This window comes from Salmo trutta, chromosome 28, assembly GCF_901001165.1.
Source record: "Salmo trutta chromosome 28, fSalTru1.1, whole genome shotgun sequence".
In the NCBI taxonomy this organism is placed as follows: domain Eukaryota; kingdom Metazoa; phylum Chordata; class Actinopteri; order Salmoniformes; family Salmonidae; genus Salmo; species Salmo trutta.
This window is the reverse complement of record NC_042984.1, coordinates 18814445-18836809: the sequence shown is the minus strand read 5'-3', so window position 1 is coordinate 18836809 and position 22365 is coordinate 18814445. Positions and strand designations below refer to the sequence as shown.

General features: G+C 42.6%; 2 protein-coding genes across 3 annotated transcripts; one reads left to right on the top strand and one right to left on the bottom strand.

Annotated features, from left to right (window-relative positions):
* Nucleotides 1-936: 936 nt before the first annotated feature.
* Nucleotides 937-2231, bottom strand: LOC115166482 (melanocortin receptor 3-like). The gene is made up of 2 exons (XM_029720377.1): nucleotides 2201-2231; nucleotides 937-1821 (listed from the first exon to the last, which is right to left on the bottom strand). Exons 1-2 carry the CDS (start codon nucleotides 2229-2231, stop codon nucleotides 986-988), a joined length of 867 nt encoding a protein of 288 aa, XP_029576237.1. The 3' UTR covers nucleotides 937-985.
* A 5134-nt stretch (nucleotides 2232-7365) lies between these two features.
* LOC115165680 (solute carrier family 13 member 3) lies at nucleotides 7366-19665 on the top strand. 2 transcript variants are annotated; one of them, XM_029718961.1, is made up of 13 exons: nucleotides 7366-7725; nucleotides 8354-8619; nucleotides 11636-11799; nucleotides 12397-12457; nucleotides 12567-12746; nucleotides 13720-13845; nucleotides 14040-14132; nucleotides 14400-14504; nucleotides 14639-14736; nucleotides 16923-17035; nucleotides 17238-17399; nucleotides 18100-18237; nucleotides 18344-19665. In XM_029718961.1, the coding sequence occupies exons 1-13, from the start codon at nucleotides 7609-7611 to the stop codon at nucleotides 18530-18532; spliced, it is 1812 nt and encodes a 603-aa protein (XP_029574821.1). In that variant the 5' UTR covers nucleotides 7366-7608; the 3' UTR covers nucleotides 18533-19665. The 2 variants fall into 2 exon arrangements, with proteins under 2 accessions (XP_029574821.1, XP_029574822.1); XM_029718962.1 differs by lacking the exons at nucleotides 13720-13845; nucleotides 14040-14132 and having other exon boundaries at nucleotides 7367-7725.
* Nucleotides 19666-22365: the final 2700 nt, after the last annotated feature.

The following is a 22365-nucleotide window of genomic DNA, read 5'->3' as shown; positions in this document are numbered from 1 at the left end:
CCATGCAGCACACTGAACATCCTCTATGCCGTTTCATGCTCAGGAATCGTGAGAAAGAACAATATGTCCTCGTGAATAGCATCCCCCGAAATATATAGCAAACAAAAGTCAATGCGTGGGTAACTCGGCCCTCACAGCTAATATCCATTTGGAGAGCATAAGCTGGGGTGTTTGAGTAGTTCAGTCAGAGTTTCCTCTTGATTGCTAGCAATAGCATAACTTCTTCATTTAACAGTTTTATCTGACAAAGGTATTGATGTGAGTTTCTGTGCCTCTGCCTCCCCACACATTGTTTTCACCATATCAATTGCAGCCGGTAATATCAAAGACTCTGCTATGTGTGTGGTTTCACAACGAAGTGGGCCTAGCCATTCACCGTGGGAATGATTCAAGTGCTGCCTTTTCCCATGGTCTAAGGGCACTCCCCGGCTGAATTTCATCGTTAGAATTGAATAATTTTGATTTAGATTTTTAAGGTTAAGCACATTTCAATGATTTTGAGATACAAAGAAGATATTATAATATACACTATATACACAAAGTATGTGGACACCCCTTCAAATTAGTGGATTTGGTTACTTCAGCCACACCGTTGCTGACAGGTGTATAAAATCGAGCACACAGCCATGCAATCTTCCTAGACAAAAATTGGCAATAGAATGGCCTTACTGAAGAGCTCAGTGACATTCAACGTGGCACCGTTACACAATGCCACCTTTCCAACAAGTCAGTTCGTCTAATTTCTGCCCTGCTAGAGTTTCCCCGGCCAACTGTAAGTGTTGTTACTGTGAAGTGGAAAGGTCTTGGAGCTACACTTGGAGCTTCACCCATGAAGTGGTAGGCCACACAAGCTCACAGAACGGGACCGCTGAGTGCTGAAGCGAGTACTGCGCAAAAATCATCTGTCCTCGGTTGTAACACTAATTACCGTATTCCAAACTGCTTCTGGAAGCAATGTCAGCACAATAAATGTTCTTCGGGAGCTTCAAGAAATGGGACAGGTGATGAGGAAGATGAGGTGGAGGAAGACAGGTGCCCAGCAGCAGACAAACACCCCTAGGAGGATGGTGATGGTGATGGCTCCCTTCATGTAGGGCCTCTGGGGCACCACACCCTCCGCGGGCAGAACAGCGATGCGCTTGATGTGAAGCCTCGCCAGCAGGAACATATGAACGTACAGAGTGGCCATGAGCACCAGCATGGTGAAGAACACGATGATCAGACACACCACGACTGCCTTGCTCTCTGCGTAGACGAAGACTATCCCACAGACCACACATGTCAGCCAGATGCCACCGATGGCCAGGACAGCCCGCCGCATCGTCGCGAAGATGGTCACGTAACGGTCAATGGCGATAGCTAGAAGGTTACAGATTGAGGCCACCAGGGAGATGCAGATGATGGAGTCAAAGAAGTTGTCCATGAGTTGAATAAAGTGGTCATCTGCCACAATCAACCGACTGTTCAGCGCAGCGATAACCACCGTCTCTAGTGAGTTGGAGACACTCACAAGCATGTCAGCAGCAGCAAGACTACACAGGAGTGCGTACATGGGTGAGTGGAGGTTCTTGTTTTTCACCACTGCCAAGATCACCAAGATATTCTCCAGAAGGCTGACGATCCCCAGTGTCAGGAACACCTCAGCTTGGATGTGGACTGCCTCACACAGACCAGGCTCGATGCCGGTCCCGGTGCCGGTCAGGTTCCCCTGTTCGTCCTCCCCGGCCAGAGACTCCCTGGTGGTTTTATTGAGCCGAAGGTCCAGCGGCAGCAGATGTCTATAAGTGTTGTTCACCAGGTGGGAATTTGGACAACAGTTCACTGAGGGAGATGCAGGAATGCAGGGATACAAGGTAGTGAGTGAGCCACCTACCCCTTAAGAGCCTCTTCTGGAGCCCTGCTGCTGAATGTTTTTACTCCTCCTCTTAGATCACAGCTAGAGAGAACTGTGGTTATCTGTTTTGCTCCTGAGCTCTGAGAGCACTGTAAGCCCCTTGGTCCAATTCAATGAACACACAGACAGCCTGAACATGGGTGTTTGTGTATACACACACATACATGTAAGCACACTTGTGCGTGCGCACACACACACACACATTCAGTAGTTTGACATAGACTAAGTTGTTTCACGTTACGCAATTTTCACTTGACCTGATAATACTTCATCGATGACAGTAGCCCTTTCCTGTAGTCAAATGACCTCGTGGCCTCATGGGTGGAATGTTATTCATATTTTCTTTTGTACATGTCATAACCAGTCATAAAATAATACAATATATGTCACAACAGGTGTAAATATATGTGTCATGACAGTGTTACAAATTATTATGACAGGTTATGACAAGTTATGTCAGTTGTTATGAAATTTTATGACATGGTTATGACTGTGTCATAAAGTGTTATGACAATGGCTGTCAAGTAAAGTGTTAGCAATATTTTTTAAATGTCATAATTAATAAACATTATTTCAATTTTGTTATATTTCAGTCTTCTGTGATGTATATTAAGTGTAATATTGGGATGCAAACTCAAAATTGAATACATTTCAACTCAATATCTGACATGGTCCAAGTGTCTTCTTTTTTCTAGGCCAATAACCATGTGTGTGAGGTGTATACTTTTGTTTCAAAGTAGATTTGTTTAAAACTACCAAGAAACTAGCCCACTGCAGTAAAAGGTTAATTCTATTTGACTGCCTTCTTGAAAGTAAAAATAACCTAGCTAATTGAGAAACTTACAGTTAATTCAACTGACAAGACCGATGGTGCATGTAAAATCTAAATAGAGAAGAATCATTGTTTCAAAAGTAGCTCTTTTGCACAAAATTATTTAAAACAAAGAGATTTGGTTGTGCACACAAAAAAATTGTATTTTAGCATTTTGTTCTTATAGTAGCTACTAGCTAGAACCTGAGACATATGTCCTTATTCTCTCTATGAGACTTGTCAGAACATATATGCATAAGAACAGGTCTAACCTTTTCTGTCTGTTTGCATTTCATCCAAGATAGCATTACACAACTGGCATGGATTAAGACTTTTTGTTGTTGTTGTGATCTTTACAAATGAAGTGGGAAGACAGTTGATGTGTAGTCAAGCTGGAAATGCCAATATTCAGGGTCATAGCAGGTAAAAAGTAAACAGGGGGACATTTATTTCATCTAAGAGCATAGTTGCTTAGTTGTACTGTCTGCTAAGCATAAACCACAATGTCATGGTCTAATCTGGTTCAACAGACACAGTTAGCCTGGGGATGAGGTTATTGTTATGACTCATGGCTTTCATAACCACAGATGGGAGACGGGAATCAGTTAAGCTATTGGCATCTCAACATACACAACTCCCATGAAGCTCTGCGGCAAAACCCCAATACACAACAGTTATGGTTAGTCCATTGCCTGTAGCTATGGCTGACTGTCTGTCTCTAACCTTCTCCTCACCTAATCTGCATGCACCCTGTTATTCTGATTATGTTATTTAGCAGGAAGAATATCTAATAATATATTTATATGAGTAAAACTTCACTTGTGCCGATCACAAACTCGTTATTACCGTTGCTGAGGAGTCTTTCTTCCTTTAAGCAACTTTAATATTAATAGGTTTCCACACATACTGTATTTTTCACACATAATCACCCCAAACCAGTTTGTATGTATGACACATGTTATGACACTAGAGGGCACCTCTGCATCACAGATAATAGTTCAACTGTGGAAAGTTCTGCTTATTCCTGTGACCAAGAGCAATGGAGGGTTGGCTCTGACCTCTAAGAGGCCACCAGAGTTGTGCCAGCAGTGAAGAGACCGTTTCAGGCCAGGGTAGTTATAAATGGCTTTAGAAAGCTGAATAGAGAGGCAGCTAGTCCTGTGGGAGAGAAACAAGCCTGCCATTGCCTTCTATTGAGCATTGCCAGATCAGACAGTTGGCTACCAAGTTTTTATCCTGCTTTGAACACCGATGTCTTTTAAAGTAGCCTATGTCTTCACTTCACATTTGTAGATGGAGAATTTACGATTAGGCCTATCGCTTAAAGGAACATCTGCAATGGCGGGAGCCACCATTGAAATCACCAATGAACTGAAGTCACCTTTTTATTAAACCAGCCACTAAAACAATAGAATATATCTATCAATTATCTTCCAAAAACAACTAAAGACTGCATTTACACAGGCAGTCCAATTCTTATATTTTTGCACTTATTGGTCTTTTGACCAATCAAATCAGCTCTGAAAAAGAGCTGATGTGAAAAGATCTGATGTGATTGGCCAAAAGACCAATTAGTGAGAAAAATAACAGAATTGGTGTCACGTCCTGGCCAGTATATAAGGTTAATTGTTTTGTAGTTTGGTCAGGGCGTGACAGAGGGTATTTGTTTTATGTGGTTCAGGGTGGTGTGTTTGTTCAAAGGGGGGTTTGATTTAGTATTTCCGGGGTTTTGGGTTGATGTTCTATGTTTATGTATTTCTATGTGTAGTCTGGTGAATGTATGTCTATGTTTGGTTAATTGGGGTTGGGACTCTCAGTTGAAGGCAGGTGTTGTCTATCTGCCTTTGATTGAGAGTCCCATATAGTAGGGTGTGTTTGGTATTTGTGGGTGATTGTTCTGTGTTCAGCCCTAGGCTTTGCCAGACTGTTTTGTTGTTCGTTCGTTTTCGTGTTTTGTTGTTTTTGGAGTGTTCTTTTGATAATTAAATAAAAGTCAAAATGAGCATACACGTACCTGCTGCATTTTGGTCCTCTTTCACCGACGACAACCGTGACAGAATCACCCACCACTCAAGGGCCAAGCAGCAGAGGAAGGAGCAGACAGCGTTCGAGTTGGACTGGCGGGAGAAGTGGACTTGGGAAGAAATTCTGGACGGGGCCGGACCTTGGCATCAGGCTGGGGATTATCAGCGCCCGCAGTGGGAAATTGAGGCAGCCAAGGCGGAGAGGCGATGGTACGAGGCCAGAGACGCGCTGAGGGAGAAGCACGAGAGGCAACCCCAATAATTTTTTTTTGGGGGGGGCACACGGGTAGTTTGGCTAGGCAAAGGAAGAGCCGGAAGCCAGCTACCCGTGGTTATATGGAGGAGCGTATGAGGTGGGGAGCGCCATGTTTTGCTGAGAAGCGCACTATCTCACCCATACGCACGCACAGTCCGGTGCGAGTTATTCCAGCCCCTCGCAGGTGCCGTGCTAGAGCGGGCATCCAGCCTGGTAGGAGGATGCCTGCGCAGCGCATCTGGTCGCCGGTACGCCTCCGAGGACCAGGCTACCCAACTCCCGCTCTACGCACGGCTACCATCAGGCCCCTGCACAGCCCAGTCTGCCCTGTACGAGCACTCCGCTCGTACAGGGCTACTAGTTCCATCCAGCCAAGGCGGGTTGTGCAGGAGGTAAGATCTAGACCGGCTGTGCGCCTCCATAGCCCTGGGTTTCCAGCTCCTGTCTCTCGTGCGGACCCGGAAGTGCGTCCACCCAGTCCGACTCGTCCTGTTCCCGCTCCCCGCACTAAACGGCAAGTGCGTAAACCCAGCCTCGCCAGTCAACAGTCGTCGGAGTTGCCCGCCAGTCAACAGTCGTCGGAGTTGCCCGCCAGTCAACAGTCGTCGGAGTTGCCCGCCAGTCAACAGTCGTCGGAGTTGCCCGCCGCTCAACAGTCGTCGGAGTTGCCCGCCAGTCAACAGTCGTCGGAGTTGCCCGCCAGTCAACAGTCGTCGGAGTTGCCCGCCAGTCAACAGTCGTCGGAGTTGCCCGCCAGTCAACAGTCGTCGGAGTTGCCCGCCAGTCAACAGTCGTCGGAGTTGCCCGCCAGTCAACAGTCGTCGGAGTTGCCCGCCAGTCAACAGTCGTCGGAGTTGCCCGCCAGTCAACAGTCGTCGGAGTTGCCCGCCAGTCAACAGTCGTCGGAGCTGCCCGTCAGTCAACAGTCGTCGGAGCTGCCCGTCAGTCAACAGTCGTCGGAGCTGCCCGTCAGTCAACAGTCGTCGGAGCTGCCCGTCAGTCAACAGTCGTCGGAGTGGCCAGACTGCGCTGAACTGCCCCGAGTGGCCAGACTGCGCTGAACTGCTCCGAGTGGCCAGACTGCGCTGAACTGCTCCGAGTGGCCAGACTGCGCTGAACTGCCCCGAGTGGCCAGACTGCGCTGAACTGCCCCGAGTGGCCAGACTGCGCTGAACTGCCCCGAGTGGCCAGACTGCGCTGAACTGCCCCGAGTGGCCAGACTGCGCTGAACTGCCCCGAGTGGCCAGACTGCGCTGAACTGCCCCGAGTGGCCAGACTGCGCTGAACTGTCCCGAGTGGCCAGACTGCGCTGAACTGTCCCGAGTGGCCAGACTGCCCAGACTGTCCCGAGTGGCCAGACTGCCCAGACTGTCCCGAGTTGCCAGACTGTCCCGACAGCCTGGAACGGCCTGAGCCGGAGCCACCTCCAAAAATAGGTGGGTTGGGGAGGGGGGGTGTAGCACAGTGCCGTCGTTGACGGCAGCCACCTTCCCTCCCTTTAGTAAGGGGGAATTTTTCTTTTGGGTATTGTTTGGGGGTATTTTTTTTTTGTTAAGGTGCTTCCGGGGTAGCACCTTTAAGGGGGGGGTACTGTCACGTCCTGGCCAGTATATAAGGTTAATTGTTTTGTAGTTTGGTCAGGGCGTGACGGAGGGTATTTGTTTTATGTGGTTCAGGGTGGTGTGTTTGTTCAAAGGGGGGTTTGATTTAGTATTTCCGGGGTTTTGGGTTGATGTTCTATGTTTATGTATTTCTATGTGTAGTCTGGTGAATGTATGTCTATGTTTGGTTAATTGGGGTTGGGACTCTCAGTTGAAGGCAGGTGTTGTCTATCTGCCTTTGATTGAGAGTCCCATATAGTAGGGTGTGTTTGTGTTTGGTATTTGTGGGTGATTATTCTGTGTTCAGCCCTAGGCTTTGCCAGACTGTTTTGTTGTTCGTTCGTTTTCGTGTTTTGTTGTTTTTGGAGTGTTCTTTTGATAATTAAATAAAAGTCAAAATGAGCATACACGTACCTGCTGCATTTTGGTCCTCTTTCACTGACGACAACCGTGACAATTGGGCTTCCAGGTGTAAATGCAGCCTATTTAAACTGTGTATAGTCATGTGTTACAGATTACCATTGTAATCTCCATGTATTTGTTCTCCATTTGTTTCCAAACATAGGATTTCTGCTAAATTCGGACCTTTATGGCACATGTCTGTGGTTCAAGTCCCTATCCTCTTAAAATGACGTTTATATGGTTTACCTATGTGGCCCCTTCCCTTGTGTGATCAACCATGGATGATGATGGAAGCAGTTTTTGACTGTTGACATGGCTGGCATCCATTTTGCAGGGAGGAACCAGAAAGACAAGACTACTGGAATTGTTAAAATGTTGGTTATTATCAGTAAAACACAATAAATCACATACCAATTGTGCAACCACAGAGCAAGCTCAACTTGCGCGCGCATCCCTAATAACTTGAACAATGCGTTGTGAGTTAACCTGTAAACCAATAGTTAATCTTCTCCAAGAGTGCAAAAACAACGGAGTCAATGTGATAAAACTGAGGCTTCAAAATTCTGCACTCCGGCATCACATAACAAGCGTTGGTGCACTTCAATAAAATAATATTTGTCATGGAAATGGAAACAATATCAACGTTCGCTAAGAAGCTTTGGTGCGTCAAGAAACAATTTATTCTCGTCCTCACTCCGCTTATTCTCCTCCCGTTACTTTTTGGTCTACCGGAAAAGGTAAGTGGTTATTGGAAGAAACACAAATCTTTCTACTCTAACCATTTATTTCTCTAACTCACAAGAAAAAGTAGTTTTATAACTGTATATAACTAAGCCAAATTGCTGAACCACATCAAATTGTCATGACCTACGACTGAAAGTCAGGCAATGGTTAAATACAGTATTGCCACAGCCTATAACTGATATGATTAATAATATCCACACCTGCCTTTAAATCTGAACACCCATTAAACCAACATCTGTTGGAATAAGACTTCACTGAAATTAGAATCAGGATCATAAAACGTGCCATTAGATTTAAAAACAGGACATGGTCCCGCTTCATCATATTGCTAAAACATCAATCCTCACATGAATAACTCGACCCTCACTCCATTCACCCCTCTTAATCATAGCCATAACACAATTGGAGACCTAACCAACCAATCTGAGACATAACCCAGCTATTAATAACTTCATGGGCTTATTTATTTACAATTCTCCCCTAATTTTGCAATTCCAGCCACAGAAAAGTACATTCCTTGTACTTTTGTCTTTCCACAGCGTGATAAAAACATTAATGAAATAGATCACCTTTGGCATTTACTCTTAATGTTCACCAACATGTTTCTGTTCTGTTTTTCAGGAGGGGAAATGTCTGTATGTGGTGCTGTTAATGGCTGTGTTCTGGTGCACAGAGGCTCTCCCCTTAGCTGTCACTGCCATGCTACCTGTTTGCCTCTTTCCAACAATGGGAATTCTTCCATCCAAAAAAGTGTGCCCTCAGTACTTCCTCGATACAAATTTTCTCTTTCTCAGTGGTCTTGTGATGGCATCAGCTATCGAGGAATGGGGTCTGCATCGCAGAATAGCTCTGAAAGTTCTTAAGATTGTTGGAGTCAAACCAGCCTGGTGAGAAGTCTATATCGCCATATATACAACAGTAATACATTTATCATAATTTATTTTTTCGGATTATTTTCCATGATCTAATATGAATCCACTGCATATGGCAAAATATACATACCGTAATTTCCAGACTATAAACCGCAACTTTTTTACCACGCTTTGAACCTCGCGGCTTAAACAATGACGCGGCTAATATATGGATTTTTCCCGCTTTCACATTTCTTTTCTCCAAAAAAACACATTCTGTGACGTGCTCAGTTTTTTGGCGGCATGAAGCTTTCATTAGACCACTGAAATTGCCGAACGGGTTAAGGTCAAACAACTTTTTTGTTTAGTGTTTAGATTAAATCGAGCGCTCTCAAACTTCCCATCATTCTGATTACGGTAGTCATTTTGTCACCCTCATCATGGCAAAGACACGGAGAAATGCATATGATGCAGCTTTCAAGTTGAAGGCGATTGATCTGGCTGTTGGAAAAGGAAATAGAGCTGCTGCACGGGAGCTTGGTCTTAATGAGTCGATGATAAGACGTTGGAAACAGCAGCGTGAGGAATTGACTCAGTGCAAAAAGACAACTAAAGCTTACTGCTAATTTTTTATTTTTTGTTACAAGCCGTGTTTCGTTAAAGCCTATTTATTTTTGTACCGGTAGGCACCTGCGGCTTATAGACATGTGCAGCTTATTTATGTTCAAAATAATATTATTTTTTTAATTTAGTGCGCTTATATGCAGGTGCGCTCAATAGTCCGGAAATTACGGTAATCATGTTTTTTTTATTTTTATTATTATTATTTATTTTTTTATTGAACCTTTATTTAACTAGGCAAGTCAGTTAAGAACAAATACGTATTTACAATGACAGCCTATCAAAAGGCAAAAGGTGTCCTGTGGGGACGGGGGCCTGGGATTAAAAAAAAAAAAAAAATACAATATAAATATAGGACAAAACACACATCACAACGAGAGACAACACAACACTACATAAAGAGAGACCTAAGACAACAACATAGCAAGGCAGCAACACATGACAACACAGCATTGTAGCAACACAACATAACAACAACATGGTAGCAACACAGCATTGTAGCAGCACAAAACATGGTACAAACATTATTGGGCACAGACAACAGCACAAGGGGCAAGAAGGTAGAGACAACAATATATGACACAAAGCAGCCACAACTGTCAGTAAGAGTGTCCATGATTGAGTCTTTGAATGAAGTTATTGAGATAAAACTGTCCAGTTTGAGTGTTTGTTGCAGCTCGTTCCAGTCGCTAGCTGCAGTGAACTGAAAAGAGAAGAGACCCAGGGATGTGTGTGCTTTGGGGATCTTTAACAGAATGTGACTGGCAGAACGGGTGTTGTATGTGGAGGATGAGGGCTGCAGTAGGTATCTCAGATAGGGGGGAGTGAGGCCTAAGAGGGTTTTATAAATAAGCATTGCAAAGGGTATACAGAGATGACCAGTTTACAGAGGAGTATAGAGTGCAGTGATGTGTCCTATAAGGAGCATTGGTGGCAAATCTGATGGCCGAATAGTAAAGAACATCTAGCCGCTCGAGAGCACCCTTACCTGCCGATCTATAAATTATGTCTCCGTAGTCTAGCATGGGTAGGATGGTCAGCTGAATCAGGTTTAGTTTGGCAGCTGGGCTGAAAGAGGAGTGATTACTATAGAGGAAACCATGTCTAGATATAACTTTAGCCTGCAGCTTTGATATGCTGAGAGGAGGACAGTGTACCGCCTAGCTATACTCCCAAGTACTTGTATGAGGTGACTACCTCAAGCTCTAAACCCTCAGAGGTAGTAATTACACCTGTGGGAAGAGGGGCATTCTTCTTATCAAACCACATGACCTTTGTTTTGGAGGTGTTCAGAACAAGGTTAAGGGTAGAGATAGCTTGTTGGATACTAAGAAAGCTTTGTTGGAGAGCATTTAACACAAAATCTGGGGAGGGGCCAGCTGAGTGTAAGACTGTATCATCTGCATTTAAATGGATGAGAGAGCTTCCTACTGCCTGAGCTATGCTGTTGATGTAAATTGAGAAGAGCGTGGGGCCTAGGATCGAGCCTTGGGGTACTCCCTTGGTGACAGGCAGTGGCTGAGACAGCAGATTTTCTGACTTTATGCACTGTACTCTTTGAGAGAGGTAGTTAGCAAACCAGGCCAAAGACCCCTCAGAGACACCAATACTCCTTAACCGGCCCACAAGAATGGAATGGTCTACCGTATCAAAAGCTTTGGCCAAGTCAATAAAAATAGCAGTGCAATATTTCTTAGAATCAAGGGCATGGTGACATCATTGAGGACCTTTAAGGTTGCAGTGACACATCCATAACCTGAGCGGAAACCAGATTGCATTCCCGAGAGAATACTATAGACATCAAGAAAGCCAGTCAGTTGATTATTGAAGGGGTGGGAGATGAGGAAATGTTGGACGGGCAAGGAGGCATGGCTGAGTCAAATAGGAATCCTGACTTAATGAAGTGGTGATTAAAGAGCTCAGCCATGTGCTTCTTGTCAGTAACAACCACATCATCAACATTAAGGGACATGGGCAGCTGTGAGGAGGAGGGTTTAGTCTCCAGGTCATTAACCGTTTTCCAGAACTTCTTGGGGTTAGACCCACAGAGAGAGAACTGCTCCTTAAAGTAACTAACTTTGGCCTGATAGCCTGAGTGCACTTATTTCTCATTTGCCTGAATGATAGCCAGTCAGCCGGAGTATGCGTGTGCCGAGCCTTTCGCCAAATGCAATTCTTAAGGTGGAGTAACTCGGCAAGATCACGGTCGAACCAGGGGCTAAATCTCTTTTTAATTCAAATTTTCTTTATGGGGGCGTGTTTGTTAACAATTCCACTGAAAATTTCAAAAAAGAAGGTCTAAGCGTCTTCGAGCTGATTCTCTACCATTTTACATAGGCCAGTTGCTATCAGAAATGTTATTGATAATCATAGTATTGATTTGCCACTCCACTTACACCTGACCCATGTGCCCATCTCTCTCCCCATACAGGTTGATTTTGGGAATGATGATCACCTCTGCCTTCCTGTCCATGTGGCTCAGCAACACAGCAACAACGGCCATGATGCTTCCCATTGCTAACGCCATCCTGGAGAGCCTATTTGGGGACCTGGCCACTCTGAAGGAGAACTGCAAGGTGAAAGAGGAGACAGAGGGTGAGTTGCTGTGTAGGGTTTCTCCAACTGTCCCACACACATCTAGCGAAAAGATGAAGACCTATACAATAGACTATACTTTAATTTTCTATAGCTAAGAGTAATGTTCCCACATTAAAACTGTAATAAGTAACTCAGGGTATGAACTTCGTACAACTACTGTACCTTTTCTATCATATTGCCTTCAGAGCACGACATGTCAAGTTATTCAATATTCAAATGGTAATTTATTGATTATAGTAGCCGCCTTTCAAGTCATTTGTTAAATATGACAGAGGTCTACAGACAACCTAGTTAGAAAACTGGAACTCACAGGCTTTGATTACATATAAATTGTTAATATCTCTGTTATAGGTTGTCTCATTCATACTATAGCTATGTATATTGTAGCATCAAACTAGTTGGTTTATGGGAAACGTATTGATCCTCCGTAGAGGCAGTTACACTTAGATAACCCCCTAAATCTCCTTCAAATGGGTATTCGATATGGGATTATTCTGTCTAAGCCTGTCCTTAAAAATATTTAGTCATTTGTCACTGCAGAGTGAACAATGGAGAGAATAACTCTAACAACCTGTTAACTTCAACATCCATCAGGTCAATCACAAGTAAAGCTGCATTCACTGCCCTCTGAAAAACAGATCTTGTCTATAGATGGGTAAGAAAGGACAATTTTAGCTCTCATGTTGGATTCATGGTTATCATGTAGCTGTTTACTAGCATTGTTACAATCTGTTTGGTTACATTTCCCTATATTATATCTTAAGAACTGATGGGATGGTGCGGTCAAATGGGAGGACTGCACAGGAGATCAGGACAGAGTCAGAGTACCAGATGAAGGTGTGGAAAGGCTTCCTGATCTGTATCCCATACGCTGCCAGTATCGGAGGGACTGCCACCCTGACAGGCACGGCGCCAAACCTCATCCTCATTGGACAACTTAAGAGGTACCCAAGTTAAGGACTTGACTGATCTCTCTTTCTCCTACTGCATCTGTACATACCCTCTCATAGACCTCACAGGCACATCAGATAGAACAATAAAGGTATGTAAGGAGAAAAGGTATCCCTGAGAAGGTCTATGAAAGGGTTTTAACCATTATGAAAAAGATGAGTACTGTTCTGTTCCAGACTTCAGAAGTCCCTCTGAAAGCCCCAGTGCAGTCAAAAACTAGATTTTCCTGTGCTTTATATATACACTGAGTATACCAAACATTAGGAACACCTTCCTAATATTGAGTTGCAGCCCCCCCCTTTTCCCCTCAGAACAGCCTCAATTTGTCGGGCGTAGACTACAAGGTGTTAAAAGCGTTCCACAGGGATGCTGACCCATGTTGACTCTAATGCTTCCCACGGTTGTGTCAAGTTGGCTGGATGTCCTTTGGGTGGTGGACCATTCTTGATACATGTGGGAAACTGTTGAGTGTGAAAAACTCAGCAGCATTGCAGTTTTAGTGTAAGAGCTGTTTGAAAAGACTGCTGGAAATTTCAGACGGTTTTGGTGGGATGGAGTTTTGGCCTGCCTGGTGACATCACCAGGTGGTAAATTAATCAATAGACCAATAAGAGAGAGAGTTCTAAACCTCTCTGCCAATAACAGCTAGTTTTCAGTTTTCCACACCCTACTCAGACAGTCCTAGCTAAATTCTTTCTTGAGAAATTGCTCTTGCTAAGAGGCTATTTTTGTTTCTTTTTCTACCATTTTAATTGAAAAAAAATTACAGTAAGGTACTTAATTGTTACCCAGAAATGATATGATATTGAGGACCTTTAAAGGCATATGACACCAACCTGACAACCTGAGTTAGGATTTTACTGGCAAATAGCTGTGTTTGAAGAACATGTTACGTTTTAGACCATAAAATACTACTTTTTTCATGTTTGCTGTACCGTTTTTGACAGTTGCTTATTTGTGTCCTAGTTACTTCCCAGAGTGCGACTTGATAAATTTTGGCTCTTGGTTTGCATTCGCCTTTCCTCTCATGGTGCTCTTCCTCATCTTGGCATGGCTGTGGATTTCTTTCCTCTACGGGGGCTTGAATACGCGGTATGGTGGTCAAATCAAATCTAAGTTCCTCAGAAGTGTGTAATATAAAAACGTGACCATAGATGATCACATAGGCAGTCTGTGCTAGAGTTCTAGGATTTTTGCCTGTACACTTTTTAAAATAAACTGAAGTAATACATTCTTCTACCTGTCAGATACATTCACACTATTTTAATACTATTTGTTGTGTTCAGGTTATGTGTGAAGAAACAGGACGAAAGAGCACAAGCAGAGAAAAAAGCAGAGGTTGTTATTGATGAAGACTACAGAAAACTAGGCCCCATAAAGTAAGGGACTCTAGCCTTATCTCTAGACTAAATCACAGGCAACATGCTCTAATCTTAAATCATGCCCTATACCAGGGTTGGCCAATTCTGGTTCAGGAGGGCCACATTGTTCGCATGCTTTAGATTGTTTATTTTAATCAGTTGGATGGAACAAACTCCTGCTACAACCCTCCAAGACTAAGGATGACCCCTGTTCTAGACCCTCTGTACTTAGTCAGGAGTAATGTAGAATTCCTCAGTGACAACAATTTCCATCTTCCATTTTAGTTTTGCAGAAGGATCCATCGCATTCTTTTTCATTTTGTTTGCCGTTCTCCTGTTCACAAGAGATCCCAAATTTGTAACTGGATGGTCCACATTTTTCAACAAAGGGTAAGACAGATAAGCTTGCTACAAGCTAACAAGGCACTGCCCGTTACCTCAGAAATGTCTGTATAATTCACTGGAGGCATGAGGAAACCAGCCGCATCATGACTTCCTCTTCTCTGATTCTCTTCCTACTGTAGGTATGTGTCAGATGCGACCACTGGAGTGATCATTGTGTCAATCCTATTTTTCTTCCCTTCCCAGAAGCCCTCTCTTAGCTGGTGGTTTGATTCTAGAGGTCAGTACTTGAAAGGACATGTCCCAAATAATAAGAAATATGTTTTCGGAATATGTAGATGGAAAATACCACTGCCTCTAGTCATATCGCCTTTCTGTACTGATATAGAGGACACATTGGATGTTTTCGAATCAAAAGATTAGATGGAGTGAAGCAGCTGTATGCATATACTGTAGATCAAAGGTTTTAAACTCACATTATTTAAGCAATAATGCCTGAAGATTGTGGTATATAGCCAATTTTCCACAGCTAAGGGCTGTGCACGACGCAACTCGGAGTGCCTGGATACAGGCCTTAGCCGTGGTATATTGACCATATACCACAAAAACCCGCGGTGCCTTATTGCTATTATAAACTGGTTACCAATGTAATTAGAGCAGTAAAAATCAATATTTTGTCATACCCGTGGTATACGGTCTGATTTACCACGGCTGTCAGCCAATCAGCATTCAGGGCTTGAACCACCCAGTTTATAATATTCATTATACCATGACATTGTTGAATACTTGTTCCTGATTGGCTTGAAGGGCATTCTAGAGCGTGCATTATTTCCCTATAACGCATGGTTTATTTGCACGGTAGAATTCAATGGCTATAGTTCATTCTTCCATGTTCTATATTTGAGCTGCTTTTGAAAACAAAAGTCGAATTGGAAACATTATTGGCATTGTTGAATTCGATTTTCATAATGGCAAGCTAGAACTCATGGTTTGGTTAGCCAAACTAGTGAGCCTGTTTGATCACCACGGCAACTACTAATGCACTTGCTAGCTACTTCAATGGATGTTGAACACATTTCTACCAGCAAATGAACATATTTCTTTAAATTATAGCCATGGTATAAAAGGGATAATCAACTTAGGGCTCTATGCATTCTCTGGAAAATAATGAAACTCCTTGGAAGGTCAGTTCCACTCTGCTAGCACGTTGTTGAACACACCTTCTGCATCTTTCATTATTTTCCATAGAATGCAGAGGCCTTTGTTGATTATCCCTTACATCATGCCTCACCAGAAATAAATTACAGTACAGATGTCGTATCTTAATTTGATCACGCTGTTGTTACAGGAATTTTCCTGCACCGCAGGAAATTCTAACTTGTAGTTGTATTCAAGGTTTAAAAAGGCTTTTAAAGTTTGTAATTTCTACTTTAAAATTTCAGACTTGATTTGCCCTAATGAAAAATGTATCAACCTCTACAAAAAATGACAATTAATTATAATCCATATAATAACTCACATTTCCTGTTGCTGCAGGATTATTCTCCTGCTGTAGCCAACTGGCTCCAATTAAGATCCTACATCTATATCATTGACTACTATCAAAGTAGAATATTCTTTCTTTCATTAGTCCATTTCTGAAGTACAGAACTTGTATTGGCTCTGTTGTTAGGTACTGTAAATCACCTGAGGAATGTTAATGACGTAGATTAGTCTGAGCAGCATTCTGTTGTGAGGTAAGACTGTAGCCCCTTTGTTTGTGTGATTATTATTAATCTCTCAAGAGTGTGTCGCCACACTTTGGTTTGCTCTGTTTACTCTGCTCTACAGTTGAAGTCAGAAGTTTACATACACCTTAGCCAAATACATTTAAACTCAGTTTTTCACAATTCCTGACATTTAATCCTCGTAAAAATTCCCTGTCTTAGGTCAGTTAGGATCACCACTTTATTTTAAGAATGTGAAATGTCAGAATAATAGTCGAGAGAATGATTTATTTCAGCTTTTATTTCTTTCATCACATTCCCAGTGGGTCAGATGTTTACATACACTCAATTAGTATTTGGTAGCATTGCCTTTAAATAGTTTAACTTGGGTCAAACGTTTCAGGTAGCCTTCCACAAGCTTCCCACAATAAGTTGGCCCATTCCTCCTGACAAAGCTGGTGTAACTGAGTCAGGTTTGTAGGCCTCCATGCTCGCACACGCTTTTTCAGTTCTGCCCACAAACTTTCTATGGGATGGAAAAATGTCTGGCCCAGCGGTACCCGAGGGAAAAACAAAACACCAGCCATGGCCATATTTTGACCCTTAACCCTTATTTTAACCCCTAACCCCTACCTTCAGCCTTTTCTTTCTTACCCCTTTTCAAGGCCCCTTGCAGGTTAGATATTCTGATATTTCAGTGGTTGACCTGGATTTGGCTGGTGGGCAGAGGTTGATTGTCATGTTGTCATGTTTTCCACAGCATCAAATACTCCATATGTTCCTCTCCTATCATGGAAGAAAGCACAGGAATGTGTCCCATGGAATATCATTCTGTTGCTGGGTGGAGGCTTTGCCATGGCCAAGGGATGTGAGGTAAAACCATAGAATTTACATATAGAATCAATATGCCCTATGGGTAAAACCTGTTGGTGTTTAATGATGCACACAATGATGCACATCCCTTTAACACATTCAAATGTCTATTGTGTGGTGATTTATATACTTTTTACCTATTTCTGCTACTACTGAGATGGGGGGCTGTCTGTTGACGCTCTGTCCCTGTTGTATAATATAGGAGTCAGGACTGGCGGCGTGGATAGGAGCCTACCTCCAGCCTATTGCCCAGGTCCCCCCTGCTGTGGCCGTCATGTTCATCACAGCTTTCCTGGCCTGTTTCACAGAGTTTGCCAGCAACACCGCCACCATTATCATATTCCTGCCCGTCATCGCTGAACTGGTGAGCTGTCATCTATGACCACAACATTCAACGTTTAGTTCGATGTTTCCATTATTGAGATTGACGTGCCCTGTGGGTATGAAAAGGACAGGCCTACTGTAGTAGGCAATCATTTTGAAGGAAGACATGTATTTTGTGTGTAGTATTTGAATATCCCGTGTTATCTACCATAAAGCCTTGAACTACATTGGATTACTAATTCATGGATTAGTATGAGATGATGGGGAAATAGGTGCTCTCTACTCTAATCTCCCACAGCAATTGACCTTTTTAGTGTTTGCCATGGGGTTAACAGATCTGTCAGTGTAGCACCATGGCTGTTGGGTCTATTTGTATGTCTGTTGGACATTAACTACAGTTATCAGTAACCAGTTGTCTTTGGCTGGGAATGACAATGTCCTGCAGTATCGTTCAATCTAAGCAATAGTATCACCCACCCAGTATCATCCAGTATCACCATGACAAGTACACCATACTTACTTATCTTCAGTGAAATTCCTAAGCTAAATGAATTACTACTAACAATTTGGAATATCGTTGCCAGTTATTGAATGAGAGCTGGATTCACTCACTCACTCTTTACTAACGTGTGTGCTCCTTGTGTTTGTCTGAAGAAAAGTGTTTAAAAGTGTTATTATTTTTGCATTAATACAATTTTGTCAAAAGAATAGCAACAAATGTGTTTGTCTCCTCTTGACAGGCTATGTTTGTCAAGGTGAACCCTCTTTACTTTATGATACCTGCGACAACAGGATGTTCGTTTGCCTTCATGTTGCCAGTCTCCACCCCTCCCAACTCCATTGCCTTTGCATCTGGCCATCTTTTGGTAAAGGACATGGTAAGATCCTTACACCGATATACTGTATGACCATATGTCAGACTGTTCCTAAACTTAAAGGTACTGTATTCTAGCATATACATCTGTTTGGTTTCTCTATTTACAGGTGAAAACAGGCTTTGTGATGAACATTTTGGGCATTTTATCGGTTTCTCTGGCCATGAACACTTGGGGTCGTGCCATGTTCAGTTTGGAGACTTATCCAGACTGGGCTCGTCCAGTCAACATGTCCAGTACTGTCACAGATATACAGTTCCCCTCCGACTCACCTTTCAACCTTACTAGTTTACCGTAGATCTGAAGCTTATCCAGTATAATTATTATACTGTATTATATAGTAAATAATGGATCATAATTTCTGAATATGTACAAAGTCAATAACTATAGACTTGGGGAGAATTAGCTGTTACTTTAAGTAATTTAGCCTATACCATGTTGCTAAGGTACTGTCCTTTTTCGATCATTCTACTGTATATGAGATTAGATTTTTTAACTGTTTATATTTTGTTCAGGCTCTCATTGTGATCTACTTACTCTGTCATGTAGATTATACCTAGTTCTATCTGCTCATTTTCTTGTTTGTCACAAACCCCTGCTCTCCCCAGATGTGTCCTGTGTTTTGCCTTGATTAGTTTTAGGTCCCTATGACATGTTTCCATTGGAAGATCATTTGTTTGGGCAGGGCGGGGGGTGACAGAATAGACAGTGGTTGGTCTGTCTGTTGTTGCATTCTCTTCCACAGTTATACAACAAGTCATGTTGGGCATAGTTTTTGTCCAGACACCGGTGATGTCTTGTCTCATCTCTCGCTATGCTTGCTGAAATGAATTGCATCTCAGTGACCTCTGCTGGTCATTGTGCCACATTGCACTGTTCACTGTGTGCGTATCATACTGTACCTCACTGTAACATTCCCTGGATAGTGTTTGTGATGGTAATTCTTATTGATTAGGGTGTTAACAGTCTGCTTGATGATTATAAACCCAATCTATTTGATGACAATGAACTCTCATCCTCCAAGTCCTCCACCTACTAGTAAATGACACTTGAACTCAACCCTCTATTGATCTTTAGCTGTATAAGCTGTGACTGTCTTGACACAACAGGAGTTGGTGAATTATTCATAAAACATACTTACCTAGCCCATGGGGGTCACTGGCTGCATGTGTTTTAACATATTTTTGTCAGTTACACACAGAAGGTAATTTTTACTTTTCATCGTGTCTTTTAAAACCATAAATCATGATTTTCTGATCTTATTTTATTTGAAATAATCATTACAAATGTGGTGTGTGGAAATCGAAATAACTATCTACTACCATAGCTTTTATTTAGTGTAATACGTTTAGCTTTATCAATGCACATTTTGTAGATTTGTTATTTTCTTAATATTTCTCTTGTTACCAAATAAAACTGAATGGCAAATGAGTTAGTTTCTTTTTCCGTCAATCCATGGAATGTATATATTTAGCTGATGTCAGTGAGTAGGCACCAACAGACATGCAACACAGTAATATATATAACAGAACAATTTAAAACCATGGGTTAATATTCAGAAGGGGGCCAAGCCTCTATAGTCGTTTTTAATCATTGACCCAAGTGACACAGCTTAGACAGTGCAATCAAGTCTTATTTATCAGCCGTGTGTCTGACAGCACCAAACAAGACACCCAACAAGCCAAATGAGGCGAACAACATTTGAAAGAAGGTTGCATTAAAATGTGGTTTGAACACAATTTTTACATATGCGTCTTAAACCAAGCAGACATACAGTATTTTGCCCCCTATTTCTCTAGAGAGTGGTGCAGAGCTGTAAATTCCTTATGTCTGTTTGGTGTTGTAAAGTGTCTGCAATCTCAAGGTTTGGCACATGGTTAACTCTGCAGAACCCAAAGGTAGTTAGTTACTCAGTGTGAGAGAGGGGTCATTGGGGGAGGCCCCAGTAAACAAGACAAACTACAACAGAACACAAGAAACACAGCAGCACAGAACACACATTAAATAGAAGAACTTACTACGAAATGTTGGAAAAGGAAGTTTGACAAGTCGTACCATACATGAAATTGCTAGACCTTGATGCTCAACCAATCAAATATACAGTAAATGATTTCACCTAGCTGAACATTTAGTTTTGGAAGACTGACACATTCAATTGATTAGGGGTTGATTAGATCCTTTCCTTTTTCAACTTGTTGAAGGTTCTCTACATGCTCATTGATTCCCAGATAATAAAAATACTTCCTCCTGTTAGTCAGTACATTTACATTTTTTACATTTACAGTAGAAGTATATATGACTTCCCACAGGGTTATGTTTAGATCTATAAATAGGACACAGATGTAGGATCTTCATTTAAGCCAGCAGGAAAATTATCTTGCAGCAACAGGAAATGTGAATTATTATGTGGATTATAATTAATGGAATGTTTTAGTAGGGGTTGATACATTTTTTGTTAGGGCAAATCAAGTCTGACATTTGAAAGTGGAAATTACAAACTTTAGAAGCCTTTTAAAAACTCAAATACACTACAAGTTTGCATTTTCTGCTTAGCAGGAAAATTCTCAGCAACAAAAGAGTGATCCAATTAAGATCTTACATCTGTACCACACTGCTCATATCCCGTAGCACCTTTCAAATCTCCAATACTTCCCTAAATTATTAGTCACCAAGTATTGCATTTGAACAACTTTCATCATTTTCAGCTCACACTTTTCCCCAATATCTTGATTCATGGGTTGATACGTCACTCCTGTACATGTGAGTGAGTGCATCAGCTTGTGAGCATGAGCAAGAGCCCTTCTGTCCCCTTTGAGAACCATCTTACACATATCTATGTGACAGTGACTGTGATTGATAAGCTCCTTTTTCAAAAGTTACCCCCATGATGCAACTCTGTAACTTCACATGCACTGGGAAAGGGAAAGTGCAACTGAAGGTTTTGCCCGCTCCTTTTTTTAAATCATCTGAGCTTTTTCAAGAAGCAAAGCGAGATCTCGTTAGATAAGCTATCAAAGTAAAACAGGAAGAACTGAATATTGTTACCAGACAGAGAAAATGTGATCAATTTACTCACATTGACTTGTCAGAGATCAAAAAGAGGTGAGCAAGCAGATTGAGAGTGACTTTTTAAATGTAAAAGAAACTGCTAGAGGAGTATACACCTCTGTCAAACAGAATTCTGACGGCTAACTTTGCAATATATCTGATAGCTGAATCAGCCTGATACCTGAAGTCACATGTCATTTCAGTTAAGTTTGACTCCTGTACTCCCTGTTCACACACGACTGCATATGACTCCAACATCATTAAGTTTGCTGACAACACAACAGTGGCAGGCCTGATCACCAACGACGATGAGACAGCCTATAGGGAGTAGGTTAATTGCCTGGCAGCGTTGCCAGGACAACAACCTCTCCTTCAACATCAGCAAGACAAAGGAGCTGATTGTGGACTTCAGGAAACGGAAGGCCGAGCACACCCCATCCACATCGGCGGGGGTGATGTGGAACGGGTAGAGAGCTTCAAGTTCCTCGGTGTCCAGATCCCTAAGGTATTAACATGGTTCACACACATCCACACAGTCATGAAGAAGGCACGACAATGCCCCTTCCCCCTCAGAAGGCTGAAAAGATTTAGCATGGGCCCTCAGATCTTCAAAATGTTATACAGCTGCACTATTGAGAGCATCTTGACTGGCTGCATCATCTCTTCGTATGGTAACTGATTGGCATCCGACTAGAGGGAAGTGTGTACGGCCCAGTACATCACTGGGGCCGAGCTCCCTGCCATCCAGGACCTCTATACCAGACGGTGTCAGAGGAAGGCCCTAAAAATTGACAAAGACTCCAGCCACCCAAGTCATAGACTGTTTTCTCTGCTACTGCACAGCAAGCGGTAACGATGCACCAAGTCTGGAACCAACAGGACCCTTTAGAGCTTCTACCCCCGAGCCATAAGACTGCTAAACAGCTAACCAAATAGCTATCCGTACAATCTGCATTGAACCTTTTTGGACGTACTCTTTTGACTCATAACGTATGCCACTGTTTATTATCTATCCTGTTGCCTAGTCACTTTACCCCTACCTATATGTACATATCTACCTCAATTACCTCGTACCCCTGCACA

Excerpts from the sequence above, each read along its gene's own strand:
- LOC115165680 (XM_029718961.1), top strand. The coding sequence starts at position 7,609 with ATGGAAATGGAAACAATATCAACGTTCGCTAAGAAGCTTTGGTGCGTC. Across the intron at positions 12,458-12,566 it reads CAGATCTTGTCTATAGATGG|AACTGATGGGATGGTGCGGT; the intron begins GTAAGAAAGGAC and ends TTATATCTTAAG. Across the intron at positions 14,133-14,399 it reads AGAAAACTAGGCCCCATAAA|TTTTGCAGAAGGATCCATCG; the intron begins GTAAGGGACTCT and ends CTTCCATTTTAG.
- LOC115166482 (XM_029720377.1), bottom strand. The coding sequence starts at position 2,231 with ATGAATAACATTCCACCCATGAGGCCACGAG. Across the intron at positions 1,822-2,200 it reads TCCACCCATGAGGCCACGAG|TGAACTGTTGTCCAAATTCC; the intron begins GTCATTTGACTA and ends CATCTCCCTCAG.